Genomic DNA, 23,353 nt, shown 5'->3' on the forward strand with positions numbered 1-23,353 from the left:
ATCCAGCAGAACTGTGCTCTGATCGCTTAAATATTTATAATACCCTGTTACTGTTTGATGTAATTTTTTTTACTGAACACACACCACATCTGTTTAATCCTTTTTCTGTTAACAGGGTCTAAATAAACTTTTAACTAACTGTTATATGACCTGTGCACATTTTTTTGTTTGCATGATGGGTCTGATGGTGGATGATCTCTATCATATGGTTCAGTGTTTCTAAGGAGGTAATAAAGGAAGCACTAAAGCATGTTTTTAAGTAGTTACAGGAGCTCTTATGAGGCCTTCTGGATCATGCACTCATAGGGCCCTCTGTTGATGTGATCTGTGTGTGTACTGAGGTGCCGGGATTTATGTTTTACTGTGTGCAAGTGCAGGAAAATAAGTTGTTCAGTTTGTTGTCTGGGCACTGATATAGGATATGTTTCAGGGTGAGCTTTAGGTACTTTCAGCACAAATGTGATGAAATGCAAGAGTTTTTAAAGTCAGAACGTCTCAGTATGCCTTAGAAGAAACCAAAAATTAAAATGTATATTCTGACAAACCTGTCTGATGACAGAACATCTGAACAACAACGTCTGAAAAATACAAAAAACAAATACTAATTCAAGGCCTTAATGTTCAAACATTAAAGCTGGATTTCTCCTCTATGTGAAGCCTGATGTGTGTGTCATAATACATAATGAATATAATGGTGAGGTGCAGCTTATTTAGACCTAACATTAAAATATACAACAAATCAGCTTCCTTCAAAATAACAGGACCCAAAAACGCATATTTGAGTTTTGTTTGTTTTTCTTTTTTTCCCCCAAAAAACTAGAATTTATTTTCAGTTTCAACTTTTGCATCTCAAGTACAGTAAATACTAGTCTAGTAGTATTTTGTGAAGATTTGAATAATAAAAGTTAAAAACCCACTTTGCACACACTTCATGACAGAGAGAGCAAAACTTACTCCCATCTTACAGGCTGTACAGGTTATGCTAGGGTTTGCACACTCAAACAGAAGTAACTTGCTATGTTAGCCAGTGGCAGGGTTGCTTAATAACATTGTGCACACTGTTCACATCACCTGTGGAACAAAGACGCATGCGTGAGACGAGTGTTAGTGCCTCTTGCAGCTGGACTGCCTGCTAACTCAGACATGTGACATGTGGTTTCTGTAGGAACAACCATTTTAATCATCTAGGGGAAGCACAGGAATGAGATCTAAAACATTAGTTAGCGTCACATCATACGGTTAAATCGATGCCTGTGTCCTGTTCTTCCCTGACACCTCCCTCGAGAGGACAGATAACCAGCGGGGCCACGTTTCTCCCGTTGTTTTGAACACAGGGGTTGAAATACGGGTAGAGAGGCTCACTGAAGCTGCATCCGCCGTAAGTATAAATGTGAGTCTTTGCCTCTGCGTCATAGAAGGACACCGACCTTTCCTCATAGTCCAGGAATATGCTGACTTTCTTGGGGATTTCGTGAAGGTTGAGGGTGACCGAGGGCCCGGCGCAGGCGCTCAGACTGCCACCTTTTCGCCGGCAGATGGCCCAGTAACCGTTTTCAGGACGAACTGTGATGGCACCTTTCCTGTTGATGGACTCCTGGGCCACACCAAGATCCCAGTCTGATTTATCCCCAACCTGAAACACGGTGTACAAAGAATTAGATGGAAAAAGCAAGAGGAAGAGAAAATAATAACCACTATGAATAATAGCTTTTCCCCCCAGTTGTGTTGAAAACTACATTACTTTCTTTATATTTTGCTAAGAAAATGGGACATTGGTGAAGAGATTTATTAAATTGTGCAATCATACATGTAAATACAGTATATAATGCAAAAACATCAACTGAAGGGCTAGAAGCATCTCTGGTATTTGTTGGATTTTTTTCTATTTCTTAAGGACATGACTTCCAGATCCTGATCCCACCTGAACTACCCAGTAGCGTCTTCCAAATGTGAAGCTTTGTTTCCCCAAAATGCAGACGCAGGAGTCAAACCGCTGGGGACTGTCTGGGAGCAGAGTCTTCTTCTTCTGGCTGGCGAGGCTCACCTGAGGATCAACAATGGGCTCATCATCGCTGCCAAAGAAACTTTCATTCTGAATCTCCTTCTCCACTTGAGCATAAAAAGCTTACAAAATCAGCATGTCCATCTAAGTGTGTTTACTGTTATCGTGATAGAGTCAGTGATTATAGGCTGATACCTTCTTTTTATCTGGGGACAGGACCAGCCAGCCTGAAGCTGTCTCGGGATCCAGGGTCACATTGACTGCAGATACAAGAAGAAAACAGCAGGTCAGGTACTGATGAAGCTCAAAAAAAATTTATAGGAAAAACTGTCTCACTATATATTTGTGATCATACCTGCATATGCACTCATCTTGTCCACTTCTGCATGACAAAGAAGTTAAAGAATTAGATAATATATTTATTTTTACAATGATTTGTTGTTCATGTTGCTGTAGGGTTACTCACCCTCTGCTGAGAGTTTGTTTGCAACTTCCTGGCACATGTCCCCCAGCATAGAAACGGCTCTCCTGACCATCCCCAGGGAGTTATCAGAGTGCACTGCCACCTCTGACCAATCTCTGGTGGCCGGGAGCCTGCTCAGAGACGGGAAACTCTAAAAGCAGAAGGGAGCTTTTTGTGAGCACCAGCTTTAAGATGCGGATGCAGCAGAGAGACGGTAAAATGCAGCAGATAAATCTGACCTGTAGGAGGTGGAGCGAGCTCCGCGTGAGCTCCAGGTGCTGCAGCTCGCTGCTCCTCGTCTGCAGTTCGTGGATTTCCTTCTCCAGCTCTTCGAGCAGCTCCTCAGCTTTCCTCTCGGCTTCCAGCTGCCTCTCCTCGAGATCCTTGGCGAGCTCGGCCTGCTGCCTCTCGATGGCGGTTATCAGCATGCTGCAGATCTGAGAACTGCTCTGGATCTCTCTCTCTGTGGCCCTCTATTGATTAAAATGATCAACTAGATAAATAAATAAACTGATAAATGAACTACTTGGTTGCAAGCCTGACTTTTTGAACCAATCAACGACCTACTTTGCTTAGATCCACTGGACTTTTGATGTCTTCCATTTTTTTCAGCCTGTCCTGGATCATCTGTTGGATGTCGGACTTTGTCTCCCTCAGATTCATCTGGAGAAGATCAAACAATGTAAAAATGAGACAGCGAGAAGAAGAACACACAAAAATCTGTGAGCTCAGGAAACCCCCCCTCCCTCCCAAAAAACGCAGGGCAAAGGAAGAAGCTTTTCCCTCACCTTCACCCTCCTGCTCTCCTTCTCCATGGGGACAATCTTGTGGTGCTTGTGGTCGCCCTCTGTGCATTTCGAGCACACAGTTGTGTGATCCTGCTTGCAGAACATCGTCAGGGGCTTGTTGTGCTTTCTGCACAGGTGGCTGGTGTTGAAGATTGCTGGATCTGTGAGGCAGTGTCTCTGCAGCGCTGGATCTCTCTGGTGAGGCACGAGGTGAATCTTACAGTAAGACGCCTGACACACCAGGCACGACTTCACCGACGGCGCCTTGTTCCCGTGGCAGACGTCACAGGGCACGTCTTCACGGTCTGATAGCTGGTGTGCCGGGGGCTTGACGTCCTCCCCATGCATCAGTGTGGGTGACAAAGACCTTTTGAAGATAATGTTAAATATCATTGAATATATTCAAATATATCTGCCATCTGGAAGAGAACACAAAACGGAACAAGACAATAAATTCAAATTAAGGGACTCTGGTGTGCCAGAAACACAATGCATAGCCAGCTGGACATGGTGTAAACATGCACTGTATGTGACATTGCACTTCATGGTCAATATATGTGGCATTTAAGGTAGAGTAAGGCTCTATAATCAAGTTAGGTTGGATATTAGCCAAATTAAGACATGTCGGTTTCCTTGTGAAAGTTTTTAATAGAGCTAACTTCTTGGCTAATGCTAACTAAATGGGCAGACAACGTGATTGGTCAGTTGAGCCTGGATCTGCTTCCTACTCCACAGCCATGAAACCACACACAATTAAAGCAGTTTTAAGAAATTAATTCTAATTCAGCATCGTGAATGCAGGGACTGGTGTACACACATTTACTGTATGTCTCTCATTTTGTATATTATTATCGCTATTTATTTATTTTTAACACCGTACATTACCGCCCTCACTTTTGTTGCACTTGTACATTGGCAATAAAGATACTGGGATTGGGACACAAAGAGTATGGAAGTAAAACAGACCTTTTAAAGAATTCAATCACGTCGGAAAAAGCTCGGTTGATCCTCAGCTCCGGTCGCTCTTTGAACGTCTCTTTGCACAGCGGACATTCCGACTTGTCCTTCGTGTCCCAGTAGCCTTCGATGCAATCCAGGCAGAAGTTGTGTCCACACGGGATTGAGACGGGATCCGTGTAGGTGTCCAGGCAGATGCAGCACCGGAACTGATTCTCCAATGGTACCGAGGCCATGTTTGTCACTGAAAAATACCACAAAAAGAGTCAGTCCTGTCTGTCCTGTTTGCAGATGGTAGCTGGAGGCATAGTTCAAAAGTATATTTAACATCTTGACAGATCCTGGCAGCCTTTTTCTTTTTTTGTGTTGTGGTTGATTTGTTTTGAATCACATGTCAAATATGTGAGATCACATGTCTGCTCAAGATAATAGACTCTGGATTGTTTTTGTCTGCTTTAAATAGAAAACTTGAAGTCTGAAACTGCTGCTTTATCCATCCTTTCATTAAATTTAAAACATCCATTTTTGTTTTTGAGTCAAAAAGCAATGAAAGCTCGCAGTAACAGAGCAATAAAAAGTCCCAACACAGACTGCAAACTACAGATGAACCTCATTTAATGGTGTTAACTGAGCTGTGATCATGTAACGTCTGGTTCTGCTTCTACCAGCCAAAAAAGCTGCAGAATGGATTTTAAGATCATCATTGAAGACGTCTAGAGGGGACCTAAATCTGACTATTTGTTTCCAACAAATATTCCAACATGTTGCACCAACAAAAAATCAAGACAAAGTGCACTTTTACAAATACTCAGTGTGAATACTGCAATAAAAGTGTGTCATGTTACAGAGGCTGACACCACTTACACTTAACAGACTAGTTCGTTTCCACTTTTAGCGCAATATGTCGCTTTGAATCATACTTTGCAAATCGGCTCTTTTTCAGGACAGGTTCAGTTGTTTTAAGCTCCCTGTGCTGATTGTCCGACTTCTTACTGCTCATTATTCCAAGACACCACAGAGGGATCACCCACCCAGCACAAGTATTTTCTATATTTACCAATGCGTATAAAATACTGAAACTCAGACAGATTGTTGTAGATTCCTGTTTCCCACACCAGAAAACTGACCTTAAAAACCTAAATGCGACTGATTAAGTAGCTCATTTTTGTTGTGTTGTTTTAAAACATGTTTCTAACCATTCATGCCATTTACTATAACTCAGTAACTACATTTTTGAGTAAAAGTAATCTGATACATTTAAAGAAAAGCCTCAACTTGGTATACATTGTTTCCTCTCACAGTTTACAGTTTCATCTTCCAGTTTCTGCAGTGTAATAATAATAACATTGTACCTGTTTGGGTGGACATGCTGGCAGCCCCGATCCTCACAGATGCAGCTCGTACTGTGTAGTTCACATTCAGCCTACAGACACTTAAATACTCCTCACAGGTGCTCTTTGTTTGTGCTGAGATTATTTACACGAGCTCCTCCCTGAGTTCATTCTCGCAGGTTTTGCAGTCAGTCTGGTGTTTCTGGTTCTTCAGCTTCAGCTGCTGACTCCACTGTAGGTAATCCATAGCAAGAAATAAGGCGCAGTGATTGAGCAAACAGAGGTTAAAGCAGGGACTATCACATGTTTATATTGATTAAACATAATGATATAGAATAAAACAAAAAGTACTGTCACAGTAACTACTTACAGTAAAATCTCAGTAAATACAATTTAATAATATTGTTCAGAATAGTTTTCTCTTCTTTTCTGTGTAATTCATAGAAGGTTAACAAACCTAAATGCTTTTTAGTTTTAACTAACTTGCATTTTTGTCACATGACACAAGTTCGCCTTTGCACCCGCAGCTCGTTTAACCACAGATCTTGAAAATCGATGCAGAGGAGGAGGAACTGTCTATGAGCATGCACATCACAGATTTGTTGCTTTGTCAGGTCGCAAGTGGCAACTTCAGCTTATCAGCTCCGAGTTGCAGAAAGATTTTCAGAGAGCCAAACCGGTTTTGTAGAGCTCCATCTTATCTTTGAGAGAAGAATAAACAGAACACCCCGGCTCAGTCACACATTGGAGGGAACGTTGGTCCTTCTCTGTGTGCCAGATCATACAATGTGTCTGTCAGTTCCAGCAGACTCAGTTGCAGATTAATGATGCGTATTGTGCATTAATCTGAAGTTAATCATTAATATTAGTAATTATTATTTAGTGTGCACACTAACTTCATGATGTTGCAAGTGCCATTTATCAAGTGTCCTGCACAAAGTTTTATCAGCGCTTAGGGAAAAAAAAGGAAATATTTCCCAATATTGGCTTTTTCAGAGGTGTGTTCTCTCTGTTCTTAGTTTAGTTTCAATTCACATGAAATTGAAACTTCTAGCTACTCTGGTACACACCAAAGCTATCTGTGCAACATGATGAGATTTCTTACACTGAATAACATCGAATTCGAATTAATATCAAAATCTTGTAGAACTCTCTGTGTCCTTTTGTCACTTTAGCACTAAATCTTTTCTCTTGTTCTGGTTAACACTCGCTCCATCGTCAGCTCAGAGGACAAAATCTAAGATCAACCAGAAAAACAAAATCCTTCAAAATCAAAACCTAAAACTCAGGCCAGCCGTAGGAAAGACACAGTACGTGTTCATTTGCATTCATTTATCAATCATTCAAGTCACTTATGCACATGTACACAGCTGTGCTCAAATAAATGAGTCACGTCCACACAATGAGTCCAGCTGAACGTCTTGTGTGTAAAGCGGAGTGTTTAAAGGTATGTTATGAATAAACGGTCAGATTAATTATTAATGTGTCTTTGTTGTATTATTACATAAGCAACGTTTCACTGTTTGCATCTTGATGAAGTACACAGAGCTCAGTATTACACATAATAATGTTCTTATATAATATAATCTTATATAAGTGATGCCACTGTTACCCCTGTTCACATATCTTATTTAGGAACAGCAAAACCAGTGTGTTTGGATCCTTAAACATCTTAGTAACAGGAAGGAAGTGGGACAAGGAGCATTTTTTGAATTACTAAATTGCCACTGAACAGAACAGGAAGCTCATTTGTTAAAATGTGATGCTCTGACCAAGCTCTGCACGTTACTACGTTTTGGAAGTGATGTATGACCACAGCAGGCTGCACAGTGTCCGGAGAGGAACGGCTGCTCCCAATTTTCAGGAGTCCATTCAATACTTGTTGACACAAATCACCGGTGCAGCCTCATGTTGGTTCAGTGTGAAGTAGCAGTAGTTCAGCTGATGAAGAAAACTCTGAACACAAGTAAGCGCAAAGTGAAGTACTTCAACATTGCTCTACACGTACTTTTTCCTTGTTACTGTTTCAGTCAACAAACCACAAGAGCTCATCAAAAGGCACGAACATAAAACAGCCCACAGCGTTGTGCTAACCTGACTCACATCTGAAGAATGTTTAATGTTCCCGGCGCTGCCAAAACCTCCACATACCAGCTGGATCAGGTGATACCTGGTCGTGGTTACAGATCAGGAAACATCCCTACCTCACAACATGAAGCAGACATTATCACCAGGTTGAAATGGGGGCCTTTTCTTAATTTAGATCCAGCTTTTATATTGTTTAGATCAGGTGTGTCATTTGTTGTTAGCTCACCTGAATAAGAGAAACAAACTTGTAAAGAGAGAGCAGGTTTTGCCTCTCAGACCTCTTATACTTACACACCTGCTCTACTGCTAACACAAGGATCTAATTGGCCAATCAGATGGAAGTAACTGAGGGCATTTAGGCATGTAGGCATATAGACATGGTCAAGGTGACCTGAGAGAACTCCTGATTGAGGGCCTTCGGTGTGAGCCTTGAGTCTTAATACAGATTTATTATCTGAAACAAACACAAGACCTTAGCTAAATGTTCTCAGCATGTAACATGTGGTTAATGTTGTGAAAAAGATTATATTTAATCCAAGCAACAATCTTTATCTTGTCTTAACTAAGAAAAAAATATCAATATTTTGCATTTTTACACAGGATACAGACTCTGGCCTTCAGTCTGAAAGTCTGGTAGTTTAACCATTAACACACATCATGTTTCGTTAACCAATAATAAGCTTTGCACACTTACAGACCACTTTATTAGAAACACATGTGCACCTGCTCACTGATGCAGTCATGTGGCAGCACCGAGAGTCCTAAACTCCTGCTGACAGACGTGAAGAGCTGCAGTTAATGTTCACATCCAAGATCAGAAAGGTGAAAACACAAGATCGCCGACTGAAACTTCATCATTAGTGACAGAACTGGCTCAACATTTAACATCAGCAGTACAAATCCATAACCCAGACATTTTGATCAGCTTAATGTCAGTGAACGAGGGGTTGAATATCAGTCAGTTTGTTATCAGTCAATTTAAAGTGGCTTTTATCAGTTTTCTCTCCCCTAGATATTGGTAATATTGGTCGACTCCTTCACCTATTAGCAGACTCGGGAGACTGCTATCACCTCCTTTGATTATGCAAACAAGACGACTGAAACTCCTCCTCTCTAAAAACAGCAACTAAAGGTAGTATGAGGGGGTCAGAGGGGCGGCGTAAGTTTTGGGTTTACACACAGGCTGATTCAGTTGGTTTAAACAACAAACTGAGGTTTGTAAATTACACAGGTATGAGTTAGAACACAGTTGCTCACAACCAAATGTAAAAAGTCCAGATTTTATTAGGTTGTCAAGCATCAACTAGGCATAACAGTGTGGTGGCCTGACATTAACTTTTAGTGTACAAACTGGAGATGCCACAAAGTCTAAAACTGGTTCCATGATCAGGACAATGAGTTCACTGTGAGAGTGTCTGTGTTCACCTGAGAAGTGGGATGTGGTAGTACGGGTCATTGACAGGATGGATGAATGTGAATGCTCTAAATGTTTTTGCTTCTTTCCTGTTGAAAGGAAGGAGCTGAAAGCCAAGATTGCAGAGGGTAAAGAGTCCTACAGACGGAGGCTGGAAAACAAACTGCAGGAAAACAACACTAGGGAGGTGTGGAATGGAATGCGGGCTATCACTGGCCTGAGACAAAAGAGAGGTGTTGGGATGGATGGGGACGTGGAAAGTGCTAACAACCTTAATCTGCACTTCAATAGGTTTGACTGCCCTGCGTCTCCTGTTTCCACACCCAGCTCTTCTCCCCTCTCCTGCCCCCTCAGACTGTCTCACCCTGTCCCTCTCAGCAGATGACATCAAAAAAAATTGGGCAGACTCCACTCTAGCAAAGCTGCTGGCCCTGATGGTGTCAGTCCCAGGGCCCTCAGGTGCTGTGCTTCCCAGCTGTCTGGAGTTCTACAACGGATCTTCAACATGAGCCTGGAAATGCGGAGAGTCCCATCACTCTGGAAGACATCCTGCGTGGTTCCTGTCCCTAAAAAGATCAACCCGCCGACCCTCAGTGACTACAGGCCAGTGGCTCTGACCTCACATGTCATGAAGACGCTGGAGAGACTCATCCTGAAACATCTGCGTCTGCTGGTGGAGCCTTGGCTGGACCCCCTGCAGTTTGCTTATCAACCTCGTATCGGTGTGGAGGAGGCCATCATCTACCTGCTGGACCAGGCTTATTCTCATCTGGACATTGTTGGGAGCGCTGTGAGGGTCATGTTCTTTGACTTCTCCAGTGCTTTTAACACAATCAGACCATCACTGCTGGGGAATAAGCTCATGGAAATGCAGGTGGACGCCCCACTGGTTGGTTGGATTACGGACTATTTAACAAGTCGACCACAGCATGTCTGACTAAAGAACTGCCGCTCAGATAACATCCTGAGCAGCACGGGGGCGCCGCAGGGGACGGTCCTATCACCCTTCCTCTTCACTCTCTACACATCTGACTTCAGGTACAAGTCTCAGTCATGTCATCTGCAGAAATTCTCAGATGACTCTACCATTGTGGGCTTTATCAGGGATGGACAAGAGGAGGAGTACAGGAGTGTGGTAGACAGCTTTGTCGAGTGGTGTGAGCTAAACCACCTACAACTTAACATCACAAAGACAAAGGAACTGATTATGGACTTTAGGAAGCAGGCTCCTCCTCCTACCCCTGTCACCATCAGAGGGGCTGATGTGGAAAAAAAGTCATCTTTTTTAAGCTTACTTCCTGCTGTTTATTTGGGAAGATAGAGAGCTTTCGATTAAGTGTTTTTTTTTATCTTTTTTTTTTTTTTTACTTGTCAACAAGGATAAATCTATGTGTACCTCTTCTATAGATAAATATGTCTGCTAGTGTAAGACTACTGTGCTGGGATGTAAGCGATTTAATAGACCTGGGAAATATTTATATAAGTGGTGTATATGCAGCTGCTTTAAATATCACTGTAAACTGTAAATTTAGTGTAAAGTGTTGTTATGGAGATCTGAGTGGCACTGGTGGGGAGTAGATTTCTGTCCCAGGCAGGGCTGGAGAGGCCACAGGGAGCACTAGTTTATTTCTTGGTGACCTGAGGTTTGTTTCGACCTGCCGAGAAAATTCAGTCAGCAAATAGTTTACAGATCGCCCAGAATCCATCCAGTCCAACACATGAGCTGAAACACAAAATAAGGAGTAATCATCTGCACAAACAGAGCAGCCTGGGATGATGTCCTGGCCTGTGTCAATCAGGCGCCTGGAAAAAAAGGAGGACATGACGATTCTCACTCTCGCAGTGGAAAAATCAGAAATTTATGAACATATTTGAGCCGTAGCCAAAATCTTGGAAAAAAACCTGCGACTGGTTCTTGTGATACAACCTGATAAAAGATGAGGAAATCAGCAAAACCGGCATCATTGTTCCTCTGGGAAAGATTTGAATGTCTGTAACAAGTCTTGTGCTGAAGCATCACAGAGACGGTGGCATTCAAATCAAAGCATGGCTAAAAAGGGAGAGCTGTCTATATACTGCATATTTGTGCTTTGTCCCTCCACAGCATTATTATACAACAGTTTTCTTTTCACAGATGCCAGTCTGGACTTTTATGCCAGACAGTCAGGATGCGATCTGTGCATCCCAGTTCAGGGTCTCATGAGGATACTGCCTTGTCTACTTCAAAAGCCCCTTCAGTGCTTTTGTCCACATTTATCACAGCTGCTGCTTAATTGTGCACTCCTCAGTGTCTGTTATACTGGAGACTGTTGTTAGTGTGGCAGTCAGGTGATGGTCAGCTGTAACCGAAACCAAAACACATATCAGGTTTAGTCAAAGCTGCAATAAATTAAAAAAAAATAAAAATCTTTAACCCTTTGCTGTCACAGATGTGCAACATCCTGTTTGGGATCGGTGAGCAATATTTTTATTTTGACAGGAGCTCGATTGTCTCCAAATGCTTTCCGCCTTGAAGCAGTGACAGCAAAGTGGACAGTGTTCATGCCTCAGTCTGTTCCCCACCCACACACTCAGAGATGTACAGGCAGAGCAGAGCCAGTGTTTCCGGGACTTTTATCCTTCACGTGGGTTTATCTGTTAAATCACGCCACTTGCCGAATGTTTCAGTCATCAGCCGCTTTTAGTGGAGACAACAGAAAGCTACAATCACTGCTTCATTCTGCGCTTACGGTCAATAAGTTCTATGTGAATTTTAGGGCTACAGCGACACCTAGTGGTCAATAAAAATGTTACTGTGGGTCAGTGTCTGCTCCCATGTGTGCTCCACTCAACGACAAACTGCTGCTCATTTCATTCAGTCACAGTTCAGACTACAGATGTTTTTTAGGTCCACACTTAAAGAAAATATAAACTGGCAGAAAAACGATCCACATTTGAACTGACAGAATGTCACCGTACCTAACTGTGCTGTTCAGAAACTATTAGTGTCCAGAAAATGAGAAAAGGAGTATTTTTTGGTACCAAAACCCTATCTTATCTGCATATTTTCTCATTCTAAGTAAGCTGCATTGTAAATAAACTCTTTAACTTTTGTTCAGGACTCCTGCATTTGAGCCCCTTTTCATTCATCTGACTACAAATTCAGATATGCTTAGTATAATGCCCAACGGCAGAAGGTTGTGACTTTCTGTACAACATGTTTAAGCACAAGACAAAGAAGTGCAATTGTCACTTAATACAACACACAGGGTATAGCACAACATTTGTGAAAAAGCAAAGGGCAAAATGCAAGTGTAACCTATAATGCAAGTGCTACTGTAAAATGTAAATATAAGTTATATTTTACACTTCACTTACATTTACACTGTAAAATGTTAGTGTAACTGTACAATTTAACTGTAACTTGCATTTTACATTTTGTTTACTTTTACACTGTAAAATGTGTAAATGTAAGTGAAGTATAAAATATAAGTGTAATGTAAAAGCACCTGTGCACAAATGTAAGTTGCACTAAATGTAAGAAATATTAAGCAGTGTGAGATTCTGTGAAAAGGAAATGATGTTTTTTTCTCCCACTGTAGTTGCTGTTGCTACAAGTCAGTTATGAATTTTGAATGTATGACCTTTGAGCCGTGCTACTCAAGCAGGATAAAGCACACTTTTTTATTGTAGTTATTGGGATACAAATACACAAATATAATTAAGTAGAAGAAGTAGGTTTTAAGAAAGTATTTCAGCTTTTGTGTCGGTCTTTGATGACTTGTTGCTTATGGAGGTATGTTCCTGTGCTCTGTCTGTCACCAGTGGTTTGACTACTCCACGAGAGGTTGTTGAGTTGTTTTCCTTTTTGTTTTAATTGTATTTTTCTTAGTTTGATCCTGTTTACATTCTAGTATCTGAAACCTTTATTGTTGCTAATGCTGTAGTTAGGATTTAGTTTGTGGAGTTACTTGTTTTTTGTTTCCAGAGTATTACTTTTGTACCATGAACAGTGTGTCATGACTTTCTGCTTGTTATCTTTTGTTTTCTGTGCTCCATTTTCTAATTCTAACTTTAGAATTTGTCTAAACTCTGCGTTGGGATAAAAAGTTAAAAGAACACAGCAGACTCTCAGGGATTCAGTTCACATTTATTTCAGCTTAAATACATCACAATAATCCAAATTTTTACAATAATGACAAGAAATTATATATACTCGATGTCTTACATGCACATGATATACTGATGTTAATATACTATTGTGGTACTACGATCTACGTGCTACCAACTAAAACAGACATGCACCTCTGAACTCATAAGACCATGTGACGTGTCCCTGATCTTAAACCAAAGATCCAAACAAAGTTGGATTCATAAAGTTCTTTTAAATCAGGCCTTGAGCTATAATATAAGTTATACCATATTAATAAATTACCAAAGAATGAGTAGTGTAAAAATGTAGGCAGGATTCATGCAGTGCTATCCACCGTAGTGATCGTGTATAGGTTCATCTTACAGTTCCTAAACCATCACTAATGTGTCGTTGTCAGATAACTGTGGACTTATCAGTGTAAGTTTTATCCTCATTTACATACATTTGTCCTACCTTAGCAGACATAAGTGGATGGTTCAGATGAACCCTCGCTTGGGTCTTTAGCTCTTTTTAAAAACCTCTTTATAGATATCATCAGGAAGATTAAGAGACATTAGCAAACCTCGTGGTTAACTTATAGCTTTTGACTGGAATAAATAAATAAATAAATAAATAAATATATCCAAACACCTTGCAGGAGCTAAGCTTGGGCTTGCAGTCTGTACCAGGACAATATTCAGGGTGTTCGCTTTACACTTGGGAGAAGAATATTTTCTCCTGTTCTTGGTCTTTCGTTTGCATTTACAGATTACAACTTATCCAGACGATGAATGTGGATGCTCTCGAGGTTTTAAAAAGGATCCTCCGAGTCTCTCGCTCAACGTGCTGAAGTGTCTACAGTGATCCCAGCCTCGATCGGGCAGATAACCAGCTGGGCCATGTTCTTCCCGTTGTCATGTATGCAGGGGTTAAAGTACGGATACAGCGGCTCAGTGAAAGTGAGCCCGCTGTAAGTATAAATGTGAGTCTTTGCCTCTGTGTTGTAGAAGGACACCGAGCCTTCTTCATAGTCCAAGAATATACCGACTTTCTGAGGAATTTCTTTAAGGTGAAGAGTGACGGCGGGCCCAGCGCAGGCATACAGGCTTCCACCGTTGCGTCGGCATATCGCCCAGTAACCGTTATCCGGGCAAACTGTGATGGCGCCCTTCCTGTTGATGGACTCCTGGGCCACCCCAAGATCCCAGTCTGTTTTATCCCCAACCTTGAAACACAAAGAAGGACAAAATGATGCTAAACTGCAGAGCAGAGCTTCATTTCTTTAGGTTGCTTTTTAAATGATAATAAACTTTTTCTGACAGTAAACACAGCAGATATAAAATCAGAAGTGAACATCATATAGCCACCAGGGGGCGTAAAGAGTTTTATGTTCCTGCTTGTTTAGATCATATACATTATACAGTCCTAGTCACAGGTTGTGTCGTTGTGTTCATGTGTAATTTTCTTTGGTGTATTTCAATCCAAATCTTACTCTAAATAAAGCTGTTGTGTTCCACTTTGGATAATATTCACACTGATCACGACTATAAGCTGTTTAGCAGTTATTTATTTTATCCTTTTATCCTACCTGAACCACCCAGTAACGTTTCCCAGATGTGAAGCTTTGTTTTCCCAGCACGGCGACGCAGGAGTCGAACCTGCGGGGGTCGTCAGGTAGCGGGGTCCTCCCCTTCTGGTAGCTCATGCTCACCTGTGGATTGCCACGATCACATTCATACAACAACTACTGATGCCGTACTTGTCATTATTTTGCATCTGCCTGACTTCTGATCCATTAGTTTCCGTCATTTTAGTTCCTGCATAATATTTGTCGTCCATTAGCTGTTGTCTGTAATTCACAGACTCTAATTTCACAGACAAGAAATGCAATTTCCCAATAATAGGTGTTTTAATAAGTGTTTTCCCAATAATATTACAGGGCTAAACTGAACTGGTGTGTATAACTAACTAAGAAAATGACTTTACACTTAATTATACAAACAGCTGCACATGTATCAACACTTTGTTGGATCATTTTTTACAGCAGGACAAGACTTTGTTTAACTCTGAGCTCTTGTTAAGGTGTTACAGTCAGGAATCATGCAGCTGATAATTACAGCTCACCTTTTTATTATCCGGGGACAGGACCACCCAGCCAGCAGCAGTAGCAGGATCCAGAGTTACATCCACTGGAGACAGAAACAGAAGAAAAACACATAAAAAGATTTGCTATTTCAGATTTACTCACATTTTTCAGGATTAAAGAAATAATATGAAAAAATAACCCTGTTGTTTTGAAGCATATTGTTACTGAAGTCACCTTTTTTGGCAACAGAGTATCTGTATTCTGAGTCATGTACATGTATAAAGATTATTTGAATCAGTGTGAAGAGCCACTTTCTTTCTACTGACATCAGTAAGAATCTTTATTAGATATGATGGTGACAAATTTTCAGTCTTGTGTAATCCATATAACGTAATCATAATATAAATATCATATCCATACACATACCTGCATATTTATTCATCTTGTTTACCTCTGCAAGAGATCAGAAAAGAAACTGTGTCATTTTAGTGTCATTAAACATTAACGTAGAACAATTAAAATATTCACTAATATTTTAGCGAATGTTACGAGATTTATTTTTGCACCCTAAGTGTATCACTAAAGTTAGTTATGTGCAGACTTATAGTGTAAAATATGATATAAATATATATGCAATGCAAAAAGTGGCAGGATTATGATAAAACCAAAGGAACCAGTGATGCAAAGAAAGTCTTGTGTTCTAAAATCAGAGACTATAATGTCATGTCATCATAAGGATTACAGACCTTCTGCACACAGCTTCCTCTCCAGTTCTTGGCAGATGTCGACCAGTTTGGAGAAATTTCCTCTCACAGTCCGTGCGTAGCTCTCCGATTGGACTCTGACGTCAGCCCAGTGCTTGACGGACATCGGAGCGTCCAGATGTAAAAAGTTCTAAAACAGCATCAGTGACAGAAATGAGCACAAATAAATGATTTCACTAACAAGCAGACAGGCCGGTTTGTATTCATATCATATTACAATCGCTTTAGATGCTTTAAACTTTCTTGGCTGCGCAGAAATATTAAACATAAATACTGATTCTGACCTGCTGGAGCTGAACTGGGTTCTCAATGTGCTCCAGGAGGTGCAGCTCACTGCGTCTCTTCTGCAGCTCATTGATCTCCTGGCTGATCTCCTTGAGAAGCTCCTCTGCTCTCTTCTCAGCCACCTCCTGCTTCTGTTCGATCTCCTCGATGAGCAAAGCCTGGTTTCTCTCAATGGCACTTACCATCATTGTGGCAGCCTGAACGCTGGCCTGTATCTCTCTTTCTTTATTTCTCTGCAGATATGAAAAGAGTTTAATTAATATGTGAAATATGTTCAAATGCACCACCTTTGTACTTTGCTACCCCTTCTTCAATGAAATTCAAAACAAATTAAACTTAGGGTAAAGCTGCTTATATACGATGATTCTTATTAATATGCCCATAATTTAACACATTTCCCCCAAAAAGAAGACATAACTTCACAAAGAAGATGACCTCAGTGAGACCAGCCTGCAGTCCTCTGATAACAGTTGATCTATTGTCCCAACCCACCTCCAGCCCTGCTTTTCCATGTCTCTTTATGTCCACATAATGAAGGTTTATTATATCAATAAAAACAACTAATAAAAGATCACAAGAGCTCTTAAAACAGAGCCACGCTGCCATATATGAATTACTAAAGATGGAAAAATACTTTGACTGAAGTAATCCTGACTTTAGAAGATATGCAAGGATTTTAGCTTTTGAGTTTCTATAGTTACTCTGCCCTGTAATCAGAGTCTTTTGTGCACAAGGTTACTTACACTCTGCATGGATATTATAGCAGGATAAACTGCAAATAAAAGCCAAAAGTGGATTCCAGGCTTGAAAAGTGAAGCTAATGCATTTTTTAAAATGACCAGCAGGGGGAGTCTCCTCTGTCTTTTAAATACAGTCTACATGAAGCAGAACAACACTGCTGTTTTTCTTCTGGTGTGAGCTTCTACAAACAAATTGGTTGAAGTTTTGTTTCTTAGAGAGCAAACAGGCCGAGAAATGTTCATGTCTGTAAATGATTAAAAAGCAATGCTCACTTTGCTCAGCTCCATTGACTGTTTGATCTCCTCGGTCTTTCTGATTCGGATCTGGATCATGTGTTGATACTGCTCTTGGGTCTTCTTTATCCGAGTCTGCAGAGGCTGAAGTTGAAAACATGTATTTCACATCTTGGATTATCTGGAGTTCCTTACAAGATAATCCATGAGCGTCGTTACATTTAACCACTTCTTTCTCCCACCTTGATCTTGAACTCCATCTCTCCTCCAGACCTAATTGGCAGTAGTGGAATGATGGGTCTCTTTGGTTTGAATCCTGGCATTTCCTTTAACAAGCTTTAAGATGATGATGTACATCTGATTAGTTTCAATCAAATGTGCTAAAACGTTGAAATAAAGCACTATAGTATAGTTACAGTCAACCAACCTTTGAAATCTTTCAGTGATTTCTTTTAAGGTCCTATTCACCCTGAGTTCGGGGCGACTTCCGAAGGATTCTTTGCACAGCGGACAATCCGACTTTTGCGCCACATCCCAATAACGTTTGATGCACTCCAGGCAGAAATTGTGCCCACACGGGATAGAGACAGGATTTTTGAAGCTGTACAAACAGATGCTGCACTGAAATTGCTCTTCAGACAATGTGGAGGCCATGTTTCTGACAGAGAAATAACATTTTGTTACCCACACATGTTGAAATTCTTCTGTACACTATGGGATTTAAACTCTTTAGGTCAGATTGTAAAGATGCAGGTTTATAAATCTAAGTTTAAAAAGATCTAAATGGCAAAGCAAGAAGACTAAAGGATATTTTTAAACATAAGATCAAAGTAAAGCGTCCAGTGTGCCCTTTTCACTTATATTTCACAGAACAGGGCAAAACACATGAAAGCTCATCATGCTGTAGCGCAGAGAAAAGTGGACAGATTTATTTCAGATGCTTCTAAGACAACAACTACGTTTAAGTTCAATCTGCCGACTGCAAATATACAAGGGTTCACAAACAGAGTCTGAAGGTCCTAGTGGCAACATATTGTTACATTTTTATGAATCTAATGGATTTACCAGTGAAGAGATCAAAAATTGGGCTGTGAAAGAGGCAATAGAAGGAGAAAATCTCAGACTTTTCATTGACTGAATTCTTGACTACAATAATTTTCTTTGTAGTCAAATTTAAAATCAAAGAAATGCTCATTATTATTAGATTAACTAAATTAAAAGAAAGAAATTTTGAGACAATGGGTAAAATTCAAATGAAAGCAATATAAAGAGAAATTGTTTCTGAACCTTTTCTTACAATTTCATCACTATATTAACTATTTTACTTACTTACTTTAAATTTTCCCCAATAAATCAGCCCTCAGCTCTTTATTAATGCATTTTATTTAGCCACTGCTCTCCCCTTACTGAGTTCTCTCTAACACTCAAACTCCAGTCAACGTGTTAAAAATGTAAAAGTAGTAGTAGTTGTTGCTCTAATTTAAAGATTGAAACCTGAGATTACATCCACAATACACACACCTACATTTTACACATCATCTCTGAGATATCCACTTTTACTATTTCTGTGCCTCTAATTAAAAATATTGCCGTCAATATTTGGATCAAAAGTCAGTCTATCTTGAAGAAAAGGCAGCTGATGTCTTGTTTCATGTATTTTTATTCTCTATGCTATCTGCTTGGTATAAATAATCACTTACTTGTTTAGGTCATGCAGGTAGACGGTCCTTGAAAGATATGAAGAATAAATATCCACAAAACACGCTTGTCTCTCTATAAAATAAAACATGGTACAAAGTTCCTCCCACAGTGGAGTTTCCCAACGAGTTATACCGGTTATTCTTGTTCTGCCTGTTCGCTTTTCCTGGTATTTACTCTACATTTTAATTGCTGTTCGCTGTTGCAAATGGTTTTGTATGCAGTTATCAATTTAACTACAGATTTAATCCAAGCAATTAATAAATACAGGCTGGGAATGACAACAACGTGCACTTTGGTGCAGAAATAATCTACCTTCCTACACAGATGCTGGTTAAAATGTACAAATAAAACTAGAACAAAGGAAATACAAATAGTATAAATAAATAAATGGAGACAAAAATTGAAGTGTTAAATAGATTTGTGTGTAAAAGAGCTATGAGCTTAATATGCTGGTTTATGTTATCTTGGGAAGAGGGATGATTGTTGTGGTCTTGAAGCATGTGGGGACGGTACTCTGGCTGAGGGAGAGGTTGAAGACGGGAGTGAGAACATCAGCCAACAACTAGCACATGCTTTAAGGACCCGTCCTGTCTGGTCCTGCTGCCTCAATACATTGAGGTCATCTAGCAGACTGCCTGCAGAGCTGATGGTGCTGATGTACCCGGTCACATATTCAGCATAGTCCTGTATATTGACAGAGCAGATCTCCTGTGTGGCTGCAGTTTGAAACACATCCCAGTCTGTTTGGGCAAAACAGTCCTGTAGGATGCTCTCAGACTCTGGGGTCCACAGTTTAACAGGTGTGATGATGACAGGGTTCGATTGTTTCAGTTTCTGTCTGTAAGCCGGGTACATGAACAGAGAGATGTAGTCAGACTGTCCAAAGTGGGGATGTGGTGCAGCCCTGTATGCACCGTGTATGTTGCTGTAGACGTGATCCAGGGTGTTAAGTAATGTTGCTGCGAGATGCCACAAATCGTAAAATCTTTCATTGTTAAGTTTGTAGTCATTTTAAATCTGTAAACAGAGTAATTCATTCGAGGAAGCTCTGTGTCACAGAGGCCTTGATGAACACACCCATGGTTGTTGGGATGAATCATTCCCAGGTCAGAGCTGGATTTTTTAAATCCATCCTATGTGACACATAGCCAGCTAAAAATATGCAGCAATGCTTTTCAGGTCATTTACAGTAATTGCATTAGTGGCATATCGGTATAAACACACCCAAATAAAGACAATAAACACCATCAGCAGCCAGCACACAGACTGGCTCCCTGATACCAGCATCTGTTAAAGCTTCAATTATTCCTAGTTTATGTAGAAGAAGAAAGGAGGTGCTACAGCTCCTGCTTCTGTTAGAAATATCACTGTTCCTACTCTGCTCTGTTTTGTTTCACTGGGTCACACTCATACTGTGTCATGACTCATTCAGGTTCCCGCTGGACGCGTCCTGTTTAACCTTTCAGCTGAATGCCACACCAAACTCACGTGTTTCACACTTCCAGTACAATAAGTATTAATTCTATTGTTCTTGCTTGTTCTCTGCACGAGCGTTGCCAATATGCACGTGTGTAAACCTGGCACGCTGTCACAGCATTGCACTTTGAACTAGGAAGTCATTTTTACAATGACAATTTTGGTTTCCAGTAATCTTCTAAAACAGTTACCCCAAAAGAGATGACAGGTGAAACTGCTAGTGTAAAACTTCCTGGTATTTTTCGTTATTCAGCTCTTCACGTGCTATCTATAAATATACTGAACAGTGATGTGGGTATGAAGACTGGTAAAGAGGACCAGCTCTGTCTTGGCCAGTCCCCTAGACTCCAAAGAGGAGGATGTTAGCCAAGCAAAGGTTTATTATGGACAACACTGCAAACCCCCTGCATGATACTGCGGAGGCCCTGAGCAGCTCCTTCAGCAACAGACTCTTCCTGGCACTGTGTAGGAGACAGGTTCTTTATTCCTGCCTGTCTGGTTAGGCTCCTCCTACGCTCACCAGACAAAACATGACACACATGCTTACCAAATCCTTGATGAGAAGGAAGAATGAGGCTTTGGGAATTTAGGCCACGTAGTGAAAAGATTGACAAACACAAGGATTAGCTCATGTGGACGTCAAAGTTCACTTCCAGTTGGATGACACAGTTTTATTTGTTTGAGCTATTAGCATTCATTTTTCAGTTTTTAGTGAAGTTTTATTTGACTTGCTTCCCTTACAACTACCAGAAAAAAAAATCACAGTTTGGTGTTAAAGTACTTCCTGGTACTCTGAAAGGCCTAAAGTGAAACTCCACACGTGTTCCCCTGATCCCCAACACAGCTGTCAGGAACAATGACAGAATGATAAATCATCTTGTAAACGTTTTCTCACGTGGCTGTTACGCCCATGTTTTTAGCCTTGCTAACTGTTCCTGTTGTGCTGCTCACAAATATGCAAGCCTTATTTACGTGTAACACACTTAAATATAAAGTCTGGAATTCTCGGGATTCAACACACTAACAAACTATTTCTTTGTTGATTTTCAAAGCAGACTAACCTGACATAACAAACAATATGCTATCTCCATTCTGGAAGTAAGGAGCACAACCTGCCTGTTTTGTTAAGAAAGCTATTATGATAACTCCAAATATTCCAGTCTCAACTAGTTTGGGTCAAGTTAATGGTTGATATGACTTCAAACACTGAGGCGTCCTCCCTAACTGATGTGAAAAGCACCTGATAAAATACAGAACAGATTTTTGAGTTAAATTAAAAAAGTCTTTGTAAAAGTGATGCCTGTGAAACCAATTCAAACCTACTTCCTGTCAACATTATGCCAGTGTGATTGTGTAAAAGGAAGCAACGATTCAATATTAATAACTATAAATGATTAAAAAAGGAAACCCAGAATGGACAAAAAATGCAAGTAGATAAAAGGGATTTTAAATGATTAAAGCAACTGACATGGAAAAAGAGACAGAACAAAGTACTTTCATTATTATTATACACATTGGTTACGCTCATCAAAGAAAAAACACAAGAACAACAAAAGCAAACACTCTTCCATCACTTTGGACGCCAGTATTTGTCCCAAAATGAACAATGTTGGACTCTGTGGATTAAAGGCAGTAGACAGAATTTAGAAAACAAGAAAGAGCTAAAACATTGTATTTACTTCTTTCTAATCAAAACCATAAATTAGATCAGCGGACTCAAATGTTACTGAACCTCATCTCAAAGGTCACAACTGTATTTTAAAAAAATGATAGCATATAGGCAAAGTCAAAGTCAAATTTCTTTATATAGCACATTTACAACAACAACCGTTGACCAAGGTGCTGTACAATTAAGACAATTAAAAGAAATAAAAACATGACAAGAGTTAAGAAAAAGAATCATAAAATTAGAAGATTTGAGTGAGAAATAAGATAAATAAAAGTAATACAAACTCATTCTGATTTAAAAGCCAAGGAATAAAAGATACAGCAAATGAACAACAATCAACTACGTATTCTTACTAGGTGACGCCAACATTTTTTAATGAGTGAATGATTCATTAAAAAATGAGTGAATGAGTCACAGCTCATTGTTTGGTGACTTAACAAAAACAGATTCCTCTGAAGATGGTCAGGTACAAGTACTGAAAGTGAACAAGCATGAATGAAGAAACAGCCAAGAAACAAACAAACAACAACAACAACATTTATTTTTCACTTCCCGTTTTACACTTTCAAGTAAAAGATCCATGCAGGATCAGTCCCCTTCCTCCTGACATGTAAGAACTGAAGTCTCTCTCACAGGTTGAGACAGTGGTTCCCAAACTTTTTTTGCTAACCCCCCTTTGTTGTAAAAGAAAAATGTTGCCCCCCCCCCACCTAAACACCCCCGCACAAACACATCCTCCAACCACACACACCCATATTTTGTTTTCAAACTCCATTGAAGTTTATTTCACACCTCAAACATTTAGTAAACAATTAAGCAAATAGACGTAAAGTGCAATAAATTACAGGTAGTAATAAATAAATTACTAACTCTTTTACGATACGTCAGGGGTCGGCAACCCTGGGCAGCTACTGACAAAACAGCAAATAAACATCAAATGTGTCATCTGTGACATTTGTGAGGTTACCTCAACCACACTCTGTCAGTCCTGTTGCTGTTGAACAACCAAATGTTTAAAAATGTCACGAGTTTACCTGGTGATATCCTCATCCAGGAGGCGATCACAAAAAAAGCTTTCTGCAGAAGGTGGTACCACACTGTGTGTGTGGACGTCCCCTGTACAGAAGGCGACTATAAATGTTGTGCATGCTAAATAAACAGAAACAAATGATCCCTGTTGTCATTGCTTAATGATTGTTTTTAATCTTGACAATTAATGTTGCTGGCATTGCATCTTTCAATAT

At 40.2% G+C, this 23,353-nt stretch overlaps 2 protein-coding genes across 2 annotated transcripts; both read right to left on the reverse strand.

Moving 5' to 3' along the window:
- Nucleotides 1-777: 777 nt before the first annotated feature.
- On the reverse strand, nt 778-5,708 carry LOC113019112 (E3 ubiquitin-protein ligase TRIM39-like). The gene is made up of 10 exons (XM_026162636.2): nt 5,563-5,708; nt 4,220-4,454; nt 3,254-3,620; nt 3,033-3,128; nt 2,705-2,938; nt 2,469-2,616; nt 2,358-2,384; nt 2,198-2,262; nt 1,922-2,044; nt 778-1,633 (listed from the first exon to the last, which is right to left on the reverse strand). The coding sequence occupies exons 1-10, from the start codon at nt 5,576-5,578 to the stop codon at nt 1,232-1,234; spliced, it is 1,713 nt and encodes a 570-aa protein (XP_026018421.2). The 5' UTR covers nt 5,579-5,708; the 3' UTR covers nt 778-1,231.
- Nucleotides 5,709-13,155: 7,447 nt separating this feature from the next.
- Nucleotides 13,156-19,268, reverse strand: LOC113012912 (E3 ubiquitin-protein ligase TRIM21-like). Its single transcript, XM_080291696.1, has 10 exons — nt 18,964-19,268; nt 17,691-17,921; nt 17,506-17,599; nt 17,303-17,407; nt 16,289-16,522; nt 15,987-16,134; nt 15,667-15,693; nt 15,279-15,343; nt 14,743-14,865; nt 13,156-14,379 (listed from the first exon to the last, which is right to left on the reverse strand). Exons 1-10 carry the CDS (start codon nt 19,050-19,052, stop codon nt 13,993-13,995), a joined length of 1,503 nt encoding a protein of 500 aa, XP_080147822.1. The 5' UTR covers nt 19,053-19,268; the 3' UTR covers nt 13,156-13,992.
- Between the last annotated feature and the right edge of the window lie 4,085 nt (nt 19,269-23,353).

Source organism: Astatotilapia calliptera, chromosome 3 (assembly GCF_964374335.1).
Source record: "Astatotilapia calliptera chromosome 3, fAstCal68.1, whole genome shotgun sequence".
Lineage (NCBI taxonomy): Eukaryota > Metazoa > Chordata > Actinopteri > Cichliformes > Cichlidae > Astatotilapia > Astatotilapia calliptera.